This window comes from Limulus polyphemus, unplaced genomic scaffold (assembly GCF_000517525.1).
Source record: "Limulus polyphemus unplaced genomic scaffold, Limulus_polyphemus-2.1.2 Scaffold18, whole genome shotgun sequence".
In the NCBI taxonomy this organism is placed as follows: Eukaryota; Metazoa; Arthropoda; class Merostomata; order Xiphosura; family Limulidae; genus Limulus; species Limulus polyphemus.
The window spans coordinates 1,368,584-1,382,069 of record NW_013665628.1 but is presented as its reverse complement, the minus strand read 5'-3'; the positions used below and the strand labels follow the sequence as shown (position 1 = coordinate 1,382,069).

At 33.6% G+C, this 13,486-nt stretch overlaps 1 protein-coding gene across 2 annotated transcripts in view; it reads right to left on the bottom strand.

Annotated features, from left to right (window-relative positions):
- Positions 1 to 6,659: 6,659 nt before the first annotated feature.
- The window catches only part of LOC106457673 (probable G-protein coupled receptor CG31760), a 13,079-nt gene continuing 6,252 nt past the window's right edge, over positions 6,660 to 13,486 (bottom strand). For both annotated transcript variants that reach the window (XM_022383963.1, XM_022383972.1), the window contains 5 exons: positions 11,314 to 11,528; positions 10,998 to 11,136; positions 10,776 to 10,881; positions 10,413 to 10,556; positions 6,660 to 9,335 (listed from right to left, as the gene is read on the bottom strand). In XM_022383963.1, the coding sequence (XP_022239671.1) occupies positions 9,117 to 9,335; positions 10,413 to 10,556; positions 10,776 to 10,881; positions 10,998 to 11,136; positions 11,314 to 11,528 (823 nt within the window). In that variant the 3' untranslated portion in view covers positions 6,660 to 9,116. The remainder of the gene's footprint in view (positions 9,336 to 10,412; positions 10,557 to 10,775; positions 10,882 to 10,997; positions 11,137 to 11,313; positions 11,529 to 13,486) is intronic.

The following is a 13,486-nucleotide window of genomic DNA, read 5'->3' as shown; positions in this document are numbered from 1 at the left end:
GTTTTCAGTCTCTTTGTTTGATTTTTATTTAAAAAATGCAGAAAAGTGGAGTGAAACAGCTTAAACCTCAAATTACCGACTTGATTATATACCATTTATTATCGGTTGGGACCACATTTCGTGTTTCTGTCTGTTACAACACTTTATCTAAAGGGAACAAAAAAATTGGATGAAATCGTCAATTTTTTTATGTAAGATACTTAGGGGATTCAGTAGTAATTAATGAAATTAATTGCAATATTGATAACATATTTTATTTCGGTGTTTCTTGTATGTTAACAGGGACTCTGTAATTAATAAAGTAGTTTGGTGCATAAATAGTTTATAAAGATGTGTTTAAAAAAGTCGCTTTCAGAGGCTCAGCGGTAAGTCTGAAGGCTATATGATGCAAAAAACCGGGTTTCGATACCTGTGGGGGCACAGCACAGATAACCCATTGTGTAGCTTTTTGCTTAACAACAAATAAACAAATTTAAAACGTCGATATGAACCCCATTTATAATTTTATGGTTAACATGAGAAAAGACAGTTGATTGTTCTTTTGTTACAGATTAGTTTATAACACTCGTTTATTAAATGATTATTTTGAAGGATAAAATTGTTTATATTTTTTATAGCTGTTCATCCAAGACATTTTGTTTTTTAATAATTTAATATTTTTAACGCAGTAGAAAAACAACGTTACATTAAGACACAAGAAAATATAGATCTTATTAAAGTAATTCAAGACACTTGGACGTCTAGATATAATTTTCGGTATGACTAAAACGTGCTGCTTTCCTAGGAAATGTTTTAAATGCACCTAAGTGAAACTTGTTTATGTATTCAAAGTGTTATCCTAACTTGAGTATATATAAATTTAGTCACCTTTCGCACTTGCGGAGATCAGTGAGAAAATTGTTTTAGTAATAATTGTCTTATGGGTTGTTTGTAAGTAATCAAGTCAAAAGGTCTGTTAGCAAATTTATGCATGTTCGGGTATTCATGATAACTGGATCATATTTTTGTTTGTAACTATTGTCAACAATAGCGTATTTTACAGTCATTAAATTTGACTCCTATACTCATCGATGACAGTGCGCGGTCTAGTGGTTAACGTGCCCGGATTGTGAATTTGAGGTTTCTTGGCGCGGTTGACATTTTGGTTTGTGGATGAGCTACAAAGGTGACGGTCAAATCATAGGTAAGAGTGGCCCAAGAATTGGCGGTGAGGTTCCCCATTGGGTCAGTGGTAAGTTTACAGACTTACAACGCTAAAATCAGAAGATCGGTTCCCTGCAGTGAACAGAGCGCAGATAGCCCATTGTGTAGCTTTACGCTAAAAAAATTAAAATAAAGCAGTGTTTGGCGGTAGAGGCTGTTGACTAACTGCTTTCCCTCTGGGCCTCCCAGTGGCTTAGTGGAAAGTGGGAAGCTTGTAACGTTAAAAACCGATTTTCGATACCCACGATGGGCATAGCACAAATAACTCATTGTGTAGCTTTGTGCTTAACAAGAAATTCCCTTCTGGTCTATCAGTTCAAAGTTAGTGACGTATATGTGAAGTTAGCCCTTGTGTAGCTTTGCGCGAAATTCTAAATTTTCAGAGGTCATTACATCTGTCCCCTGGTGAGTCAGCGGTAAGTTTCCGGACTTACATCACTAAAATCCGGGTTCGATTCCCCACAGTGAGCAAAGGAGATAGCCCATTGTGTAGCTTTGCGCTAAAAACATATAAACAAATTATTACATCTGAAAGTGTTTCCGATGAAACGTTCTTTGAAAGTAATTTTCAAAATGTATTGCCAGAAAAATAATTGTGATTTTAATTCTTTCTCCAAGTTGTTGGGTAGAGGTGTAACCTCTACATTATTACAACGGATGAGGCAAAAAAAAAAGGCAATCTTGTAATATTCTAGGTATTATACGTAGATATAGGTATCTGTGTGAGATGTGCTATATAATTTTAACTGTATACACTCCATTGGTCAAAAGTGAGAGATTATGTTATTGTTTGTACGTTCTTTCAAGTTTGTATTGAATATCTAAGAGTTTCATGATCTTACACTCGCCAATAGGCGTACTGCTCTTATGTCCATGATAGTGTAAGGAAGTTGCGGACGGCGTCACAACTAGGAGGAAAAGGTTAAGTACCTAAAACTGAAGGACGAAATAACACTGATTACGATCATACTTGTGTCAAACTGTGGACGTATCCTTCTAGTGAGGCAACAACTACAAAATGTAAAGTACGTTTTTCAATACAATTCAAAATTGTAAAAATGTTCAATCGTAAAACATCGATTGAAAATCGTACGGCTTATATTCTATATACGAGAAAATGGGGTTTTACTGGTCTTCTCAAAATGGACGCACAGGCCGCGTGTCTTTTTATATATTTTGGAAAACAATTTTTCCAGAGCGTTATGAGTAATGAGTTGTTTTATTATGATTGTTACAGACATACTGCATGGGCAAATGTTACAAAATTGAAATTTTCGAACAAAGTATAATAATTTTTAAGCATTTCCATTTTAATTTATCTTACTATTTTAGATTAATCTGTGGTTTAAATAGAAAACACTGAAATACTATCTCTACACGAAGTACTTATTATCTAAAAATTCGGATATTGAGTTCACTTCTAAGAGTAGAGAATTAATTACTGGTAATAATAAAGAGTGTCCGAACTGTCCATAACTCTTCAAGATTGGTATAACCTGTTTACATAATTTATTTTTGAAAATACCAGTGATAACTAATAACATTACAGTAGTTAGAAGAACAGTTATAGTCTTAATGTATTACACGACGAACCATTTCCCAAGACAAAAGATTTTCATCAAGGCCTACGAAATAAGCAAAACATCTGTTACCTTCGAAATTCTTTTGGTAAAAATTAAGTATTTTAATTAGACAAAAATAATCAGTCGTTCCCTAAGATTATCAAAAACAAATACATAGGAAAATGAATGACGTTTACTGAAGTCTATGGTTTCAGAACGATGGGTGTAAGTAACAGCCAGCATTTGTTTAGAATTAGTTCGAAACTAAAATATTCATAATTATTAAGAATTGAACCACTAGGGTTAGTTACCCTCCTAATATGTATGTGAAGATTGGTAACGTTTGTTTCCATGGATGATTCCTAATCCTCATGGCATGGCCAGAAGGTTAGAGCTCTTGACTCGCAATATGAGGGTCGCGGGTTCGAATCCCCGCCCCGCCAAACATGCTCAGCCGTGGAGGCGTTATAATGTAATGGTCAATCCCACTATTCGTTAGTAAAATAGTAGCCCAAGAGTTGGCGGTGGGTGGTGATGACAACTGCATTCCCTCTAGTCTTTCACTGCTAAATTGGGGATGGCTAGCGCAGATAGCCCTCGTGTAGTTTTGCGCGAAATTCAAAACAAACCAAATAAGAAAAAGACTTAGTTTATTAAAGTGTATTATACACCTATATGTAAAGAGAATCAAATATCTTATCTGCAGCTCACGCCACTCTGTAATACCCGATTTATTAAACCCATGTTAAAATGTCTCACTGTTATCCTCATGTAAAACAAGTCACATATTTAAATAAAAATAATGTTATATAGGAGTAATGTAAATATAAATACTTAAAACTGTTACATTTTTAAGTGATTAGACAGAAAACTGCAAAGCCGAAATTAAATAATAGAAATATACTTAGAAATGCTTAAAACTATAACACTTGTTTAAGTAATTGGCCAGAAGAAAAACTTCCCAAGCCAAAATTGATAAAAAAAATAATAATCCATGTTTATTTCAGTACTCCTGCTAATTCATGGAAATGTAAGTCACTGCATCCACGGACCCAAAGTGCGGGACGCGAACATCGGATTCACAGTCCTGGCACGTTAACTAATTAGTCACGCCCGGTTTCCAATAGTTGCGGAATTATTTCAGACTGCTTAAAGTTTGTCTTCTCCGAATTTGTATAAAAGGAAAATAATATATTTTGTTGTACACGAGTTAGAGGTATTTGCGTCACAATAACTTTTTTAAATTGCATATGAAAATTTTTACAAAGTTAGTAACACAAAATGTAGTTGATTGTTTTCGTGCTAGTAAGCCTAGAATAGGTTGCTAAGCTCTGAGGCGGAAGAAAAACGTTTACGTTCGTCTTTCAATGTTTGGACATGAATACAAATTACAAATGCGGGTTGGAGATGATAAAGGTGTAATAGAAATTTTACACATTCAGGGAATTCATTGCTTAGTATTCAAAGGCACAAAAGTCAAATCATATGACGTCCCTTCAACTTATTGTTCAGCTAAAATACTGTGTTGTTTTTCTTTGTTAGCTGTCGTAAGATTCGTATGTACAAACAAGGCCTAAGTGTTAAATAACTATACACGGTTGTTTGACAAATATCAAGAAGTTCTTGTGGAAGCTGGAACGAGTTTTTAGCTGATACGTTTATGATATCGCAAGTGGATTTTTTTATAAGTTATTGCTCAGTTATTCTATGTAAAGGGCTGCAGTTTCGTATTTAAAAGCGGATTAACAATACAATTATTTTTTGTAAAGAGCTGTAGTTTCGTATTTAAAAGCGGATTAACAATACAATTATTCTTTGTAAAGGGCTGTAATTTCGCATTTAAAAGCGGATTAACTATTCTTTGTAAAGGGCTGTTGTTTCGTATCTAAAAGTGGATTAACAATACAATTATTCTTTGTAAAAGGCTGTTGTGTCGTATTTAATAGCGGATTAACAATACAATTGTACTCATTATATTTTAGATTGTCTGAAATAAATTTAGTGTTGTTATATGACTTAAAAACTTTAGACTGACAAACTGGAGACACTATTGAATTTCGCGCAAAGCAACTCGATGACTATCTACGCTAACCGTCCCTAATTTAGAAGTGACGGGCTAAAGAGGAGGCAGATAGTCAAAAACCACTCGCCGCCAACTCTTTGAACACTCTTTACTAACGAAGAGTTGGATTGACCGTCACATTTTAACGCTCCTATGACTGAAAGGGTGAACTTGTTAGGCGATTGATTTCTGTCCCTCAACTCGCAGATTGCGACTCGAGCGCTCTAACCACCATACCATGCCAAACATTCATAATTTTTATACAGGTCTTAACAACAGTAGTGCCACCGAAAATGTATTTAAAGTTATGCGTATGATATATCATAATTAAGTAACGCATCATTTAAGATTGGTATTTTTATGGTAAATTCAGGTTTTTAAATAAAAAAAAAAATCGAGAAATCCACAAGAAATATTGGTTTGAATTTCGCGCAATGCTATACGAGGACTATCTGCGCTAGCCGTACCTACTTCCAGTGATAGACTACAGGAAGGGCAGCTAGCGATCACCACCAATTCTTTGGCTACTATTTTACCAACGAATAGCGGGATTGACCCTCACATTATAACACCCCCACGATTGACTGAATGAGCATGTTTGGTGGGACGGGGATTCAAACCCGCGACCCTCAGATGATGAGACGAGCACCCTAACCACCTGGCCAAGCCAACAAGAAAGACATTATAGAAGTTATCATAGTGTTAAATGCTTTTTTGTAAGACATCAAACAAATATAAAATTTGATATGTATTTTATTATTGAGTTCATAAATATCGTGTCAAAACAGGAATAATAACATTCAACCAACTCAGCCATTATGGTTTTATTGAATAACAGACAATTTTACAAATAGTAAAATTTCATGCTTAAATTCACAAGCGATACATTACAACATTGTTTTCATTTGCGTTCATTAAATGAATGCGAGTCATTCCTTCAGATCGCTGAAAGGTATTCTGAATAATCTAATTATTATCAATATAACCAGAATATAAATGTAAATATACCATGGGAAGACTTAACGAATTCGACTAGTCCTCTAATTAATTCAATAAAAATATTAAAACACGCTTCGCTGGGTGAATTTTAATTAGTTTTATAACTTGCGAAGTTATTTATTTTTGTAAATACCTTTATTATTTAAATTAGGATTCTATGTTTATTGTGCATTTGAAAAAAAAACATAAGATATATTGAAAAAATGTATCATCATATTTTTCTGTTAACTTGTTGTGTCACAATGTAAGTAGGTTTTGCAATGATATTAAATTACATTAGGCAATGTAATACCTTACAGTTTTCCTCTCCTTTTATTCTACATTGTCTTTTTATAACTCTAAATTAAAGTAACATTGGAGTTAATTCTATCAATACCTCTGCGTTTTGAAATGTAATAAGAAAATCCTCTTCATTAATGTATTTATTCTACTATCCTAAAATGAGATTGAAATGTATACTAAAATATTAGAAATGCCTAAAATCATAGTTACAATACATTTACTGTTCATATTTTAATTTAATAATAACTATGCAATAAATAATAAAAATATCTAAACACGTGATCAAATCCAATGTTCTAATTGGATTATTTGTATTTTAAAGTACACCACTAAGCTTGAAATCAGTGAACCTTAGCTAATGTGATCCATTAATAAATGTATGTTTTTAATGGGTAATATTCTGTGAATTGTTAGACAAGTTATTTTGTTGTTTTTATGGTGTATTCTAGGTTCACTAAAAATACTTCTGAATAAATAATACAAAAAGGACTTCGTAAAGATTACAATATAACCCAAAGTGAGATGTATATTTTCGTATTCTGCATTTTACAAAAAAAAAAAAAAGATTTAGATTCGTGATATAAAAGAAAATTTATAGCATTACGTAAAAGATGAAAGTTCTGCAGACCCCAAAGGCATAAAACTTGTAAACCGGGTGTTTCAAAAGTCACTTCCACTGCCTACAACTACGTCAATAAACATATGAACACAATGTTGCGAAAGTCGACGCGTAAACCAACTTGACCACTAGTAAAGACAACATACGCATTGCAATGACTTCTTCAAGCCTGCTTCAATAGATTTAGAGGGATAACCCAAAGGTACCATGTAGTGTGGTCATGATGGTATCATAACATATTCGACTTATCAGCAGAAGTGACTTTTTTTAAACATCAGATATATAAACCATTAGGGTCCCACAATGGATTAATTTTTGTGATACGTAACAACATCACTAAAGTAAAAAAAAATACAAAAAAATCTTACAGTTACACAGTTAAGTAAATTAATAAGTAACATGCTTTAGTGTTTTTTTTGTTTTTTTTGTTGTTGTTTTTTTTTATGTTAAACAGTTTATCTAGTTAGTACTTATTGGATGGCATGCTTATATCAAGTGAAAGAAAAATGAAAGCGGAATTTGGGGTCTTATGAGCCCCAAAATTGAAATTGCTTCTGTGCTAGTCAAGGCAATCATATATTCTACTAAGCTCTTTATGCAATATACAATACGTCCATATTTAAAATTTTCAATATTCAGGTAATGATTAGTGACTCCTTTTTTAAAGTGAGGCCGAGACTTAGATTGTAACTTTTAACTATAGTAATGTGTACAGAGTGATTATAAATAAAATCCCATATCTAAGAAGATTTTATCGTTAAAACTACTGTCCCTAGGGGGTATGAAATTCTTTCAGATACATATTGATAATCATGCGTTTTATTAAGGAATGTTTGGATATTTTATAAGCTGTTTCAGAAGTTATCACAGACGATGTTCAGTGTGTTTTCTGTCATTTTCGATCATGTCAGGTTTACCCATAAATGAAGCCACTTCATGCATTATTGTTCTAAACAATATTCATTGATCTTCACAATATCCTAGGGTTAAGGAGAGAATTAAAAAGTTAAATTTCAAATGTGGAGTTACTCTTTATAATCACCCTGTACTGTATATGGCATGTAGAGAAAATATAATAAAAGCAGTTTTATACATGATGCATGAACTGATTGAGATGTCATCAATTGAAATAACAAGTCCTTTTCTCAAACCACAATTTTTACGAAAAGTACACATTTGATCTACTGTGCGTAAAACACCTGTTATTTGTATGGAATGATCATTTGTTAGTTGAGTTAATGACATGATATTAAACTGAACATTACATAGAGAAATTAATACATATTTCTTTTTCTCCTTATAGCGGTTAGAAGATGCCTAACCAGCGACTCTTTGAAACAAACTGTCAGGTATAGATTGTAAAACAAAACCACTATTTATACATGTATGAATACAACATAGACACTTATAGAGCTCTAAATTTTAATGTAAACTCGGCTTTTCCAAACATTTATCAGATTTGAAATCCTTCGTCACACTACAAACGTCAAGTCGTCTATCTGAAATTTCAGTGTCACCAGCAGTAGTTATCTAAGTGATATAAGAATCTCGGGAAAAAATGTTCACGTACACGAATACATATATTACTTCACCAACAAGTCTTTTAATATTTATAAGGAAATAATAACTCATTCACTGTGTCTGACAAGACAAGGACAACCTCAACGACAATAATGTTAAATCAACACGAATTTCGTCCTTGTTTCTAACAGTTGTTCAGTCAACGAATCCTTCTGTATCGATCGAGCCGGTATGCCAATCCACTGATCCTTATTTTATTATTATTATCACCACAGGAACTGGCTATTTTACTCACGCCTGAAGTTATACAATGTCACACGCCTTACATGTTAGAGCAACAGGCGACAGTACGAAATGATTGCCTCTCCATTAGTTTAAAAAAAGTTTCTTAATTGTAAACTAAAACATTTCAAAATATTACTTTTGATTTAATTTTTCAAAACATATCTACTGAAACATTTTAAATTTCTCCACAGATAGCCCTCGGTCCTTTAGTTGTCTTAAAGATTGGATTTAAAATAACTAGCTTGGGAGAATGTACTGACGTACCATCACAAATAATTTACCATGTCCATTCATACAATTCCATCTGTGTACGTGGCTACCACCAAGGCTATAATTCTTAATCGCTTATAGCGACAACAGGTCAAAGACATTTTCCAATTACTTTAACCTTGATGGTCTGTTCTGACCCTGAATTTCCGTTTTATTTCAATATCATCGTATCATAAAACTGCAGACACACAAAAGCCTTTCCAAACTGACACGGAGCATTAAACAGTCCAAATCAGATCTTTTTAATTTTATAAGCCATACTTTTTTTAGCATGCTTATATGCTTGTCGATTCAGATTTTTCGGAAGATACCTTCAAACCCTTTCACTGATTAGTTCTGCCGCTGGGCAGATTCTGGATCCAGGAGAATCCGTGCTGTCAAACTTCATATACATTGACTTGACTACAGGACTCTGGGCTGTGTTGGATTGATTGAAAAAACTCCCATGTTTTGGCTTCAGGTGGCGGTTGTTCATTTCCATGTGAACAATCCGCATGAATTCAACCTGCGCTGCTAGTTTTTGGACCTCCTCCTTGAAAAATAATATTGGTTTTAATGTATATTTCTTATCTATCTATGCCATGGTTGGTAATTACGACAGCATTAGTATCAAAATTTTGAATAATTACAGAACTATCAATGAAAACAAATCTAAATCTATAAGTTTTTATAGTTATTTCCTCGTAATGCAAAACCTAATGACCAACTGAACGACAAATGTTTTCTTATTTCCATTTGAGAAAAAAAAAATATATGAGGTTTTTAATAAACTTGCGTATGGTAAATAGATATTTATAATTGATATAGAGGTTGATTTATATTTAGTAATCTTCAAAAAATATCCACACTATTCTATTTGGGAGTTGAGATAATTCACGATCAGATATTGAGATGATATTCTGAATAATTTAATAAAATACTCCGAACACCGAAATCATTATATTTTTCCTTTACCTAATAAGTTAGTGAAATGTAAAAAAATACAGAAAACTTGTTTAAAATATCTCTTCGATAAAGATATTGCCATAGTGCAAATAGTCCTATATTAGCATTTTTGTTCTTTCACATACACAGTTCGAAACTTTGTGACTAAAATTATTATTAATAGAATGTGAAACAAGGAAATTACCTTTATATGCTAAAATTACATAAAAGATCACCAATTGTAATAAATTCATATTTATTCGTATGAAACTATCACGCACTTCTCATGTGTTATAATGCTTTAATTTTTTTTATATATTTGTTTAGTTTGAGATTACATGACGAGAATGACGTCCATATATAAAAAAATACATTTTTAATTAATCTAAAAACATGAACAAGTATGATTACCAAATAAATGCTTATCAAAATGTTTATTTCACAATTAGAAGCAAAGGTTTATATTATTAGCCCCTCGGATGGCTCTGCGGTAGGTTTGAGGGCTTGTAACGTTGTAATTCGGGGTTCGATTCTCAAGGTGGGCACAACGCAAATACCATATTCTACAGCTTTGTACTAAACAAATAAACAAAATATTATGTTTCTCGTTTGCTTCGATATTTGACTTTAAATAATTGTTAATATTTATTAGTATTATTACTTGATAATGGATTGTTCATCATACCTTCAGCTCTTCGTTTTCTTGATACAAATCTGGTGTTTCTTCATGCACCAGTCCTACTCCATTTAGTGAGAAGGATGCCGTTACCCCACGAGCCCGGGCACGATTGTCCCATGTGTCTCCTTGACCTTTAACTACCCGGTAAAACTAGATGGTTAAGATAAAAAAAAACTAAAATCTTTAGGTTTTGCTGAGTTTAGTATTTCTAAAGTCATAAGAGCGTCCTTATTGTGAAATTGATAGAAGCTATTGTGATTTAAATACTATATCAATTTTGTGATCTGTTCGTCTTCGTTTTATGTTAACTTTGTTGAAACATATTACGTATCATTTCAATATGATATATCAAATCATAATATCAATTACCTTAGGGCCAAAGATAAAAATGATGGTGACTGTTGTACTCAACTGGATTCTAATAAAACCGAATAGGTATTTTACATCGGGATCAGCACTTGGTAGAATCACTAGACTGGAAGGAATAAAAAGTAATAATTATTCAATGAAAATCATAAACAAAAAATGCCAACTACATTATTTAAAAATATCTTAAAACTCTGACGTAACATAAACTAATGGTTGACATACTGTATCATAACCATGATAATATTGACACAAGTAATACTGTAGATGGCCCAACTGATGTGTTTCGCCTCATTGAAGAAGGATTCGGCGTTTCGAACGTTGTAACAAACACGGATCCCCCAAAGCAGAAAGAGGAATTCTCCTTAAAAAAAAAAAGAAGAAGAAGAAGAAGCATAATTAGATGTGTTACAGGAGAACAGAAGTTGAAAAAAATCGTAAGTATTCACTGCAATTCATAGTATTTTTATATAACTGCCGCCATAAGTCGCTTTTGTCTGTTTCAGTTTCTATTAATAAACAGGTGTATCATCAAACCCACCTATGGCTAAACTGTGGTCCCACCAGTTATAGTCACACTGGCGAAATTTTAAGTTGAACCAGTCGTGGATATAGATGGCCTCAGGGGGTGAAGAGATAGTCCACGAACCCAGGTAGATTCCCATGATGAAAAGGATAGGAAATAACCACTGGAGAAGCTGTCTATCTGTTAGTTTCAACTTGTGGGCGGACTTCACACGGTACGTTAAGGATACCCTATGGTGGGAGATGTACACTGTTTTAAAGAAATACTAACATAACTGACTGGCCACATTATTATGATCTTCACCTAACATCAAACTGATAACCTTTAGCAGCAATAATTACATGAACTTTGTTTTATTTTATTGTAGCCCACTCGTCGAATAGTGTGGTCTACAATGAGTTCAAAGATGTCAGTAAAACATGGTAACGTTTAAGATCTTCTCAATAATGTTCATTCGTATTGAAATTCAGTTATAGTGCTGGTATAGGCAGGTGAGTGAAGTCGATATCGTGCGCTTCCTAATTTTATAGAACGCAAACTCTGTAGAGTAATGCATTATCGTTTTGGAATAACCATTCCCAATCGGAGTGGGTGTGCAACATTATGTGGTGTACATAATCTGGATGATATTTTCCCTTCGAAAGGAATCAAGTTATTAATGCTCGAGCCCCCCTCCCCCCAAAAAAAGAATTCTCTAGAAAGAAAAGAAGTGCAGGAACGCACTATATAATTGTAACAAGAGTTAAAAATAACTAAAAATAACATACCTATACCAGTGTTCTTTCAGTTAATGAAAACTGAAAAGAAAACGGCCAAACCAAAAACAAAAACAAGTTAGCAAAGTATAAACTAAAGTTTTTTCTTGTTGTGAAAACTAGTGCCTGAAACTAACTATGGTTTCTGTTCGGAAGACGTTTTTCAACATTTTATCCACTGTTACTATCGCAAAACTAATACGTTGATCTTACTGTGAGGTAGGTGTGTGTTACGAACGCGTAACTAATAATAACCCAATGCACTTCGAGTGTAACAGAGCAAAACAAAAAGAGAGCGAAATATATACAGAATGGATTTGCCCTTTGTTTCTCTAACGGTGTGTATTAATTCATCTGCCCCGCCCCAGTGGCACAGCGGTATGTCTACGGACTTACAACGCTAAAAACCGGGTTTCGAGACCCGTGGTGGGCAGAGCACAGATAGCCCATTGTGTAGCTTTGTGCTTAATTACAAACAACAACAACAACATTAATTCATCTAAAAGAATAGGAATGTTTATTTATTTGTCCATTTCACATTTAGTGTTTACTGAACCTAAAGGGAAATGTGAATTGAGTCACTCCTATGGGAAATTTTGCACACACACACTAACAATATATTCCGTTTTATGCTCAGACAGCGTGAGTTTGCTTGGATACATTTTCACACGTTTGTGGACAAATTCGAACATAGTTTCCTCTAAAAATAATTTTATTAATTACAAAACAAGGTTCCAAAAAAGGTGCCGGAACGACGTTCCAGTCGTTCTGCTACGACTCGAGTGTTGCAAGTCATATCATTTTGTTCCAGATTTTTTCTTTATCATAAGTACAGTAAAAAACTGACCGCTTCACATGCTTGTAATTATTCTTTATTCACAGTTTACGTTGTAAGCATTAATGAACCAATTAGTTCCTGTTTGCATCTGAGGCAAGCAGTTTTTGGACTGATTGTTGCTGTCATAATGCAACAATTGTGATGCGCTTTGAATGGTACTGTCTGAGATAGTCGAAATTTGACCATATTTGAAAGAGCTGATGTACAATATGACGTCTATTGCACTGCACAACCCTACCCAATCGCATTTTAACCTTGGCCAGTTACCAACAATTGGTAGGCACGATTTTCGAAATGCAGAAATGTTTTCTTTCGATTGCAAATGTTGTTAGACTCTGATAATGAATATTTCTGAAAAGCTGGAAAAAGAAATGTTTTTCTTTGTGGAATATTCTCCTGCTTGACGGACATCAAATATCACGCCTCAAATTTAGAGATATTCTTGTTCTTACCCATTAATCTCCTATGAAATTATAGAATATAAAAAAATTACTGAAAGACTACATTTTGTTATGCAACTGCAATTCAATGGATTGTTTGTTTTGAATTTCGCGAAAAGCTACACGAGGGCTATCTGCGCTAGCCATCCCTAATT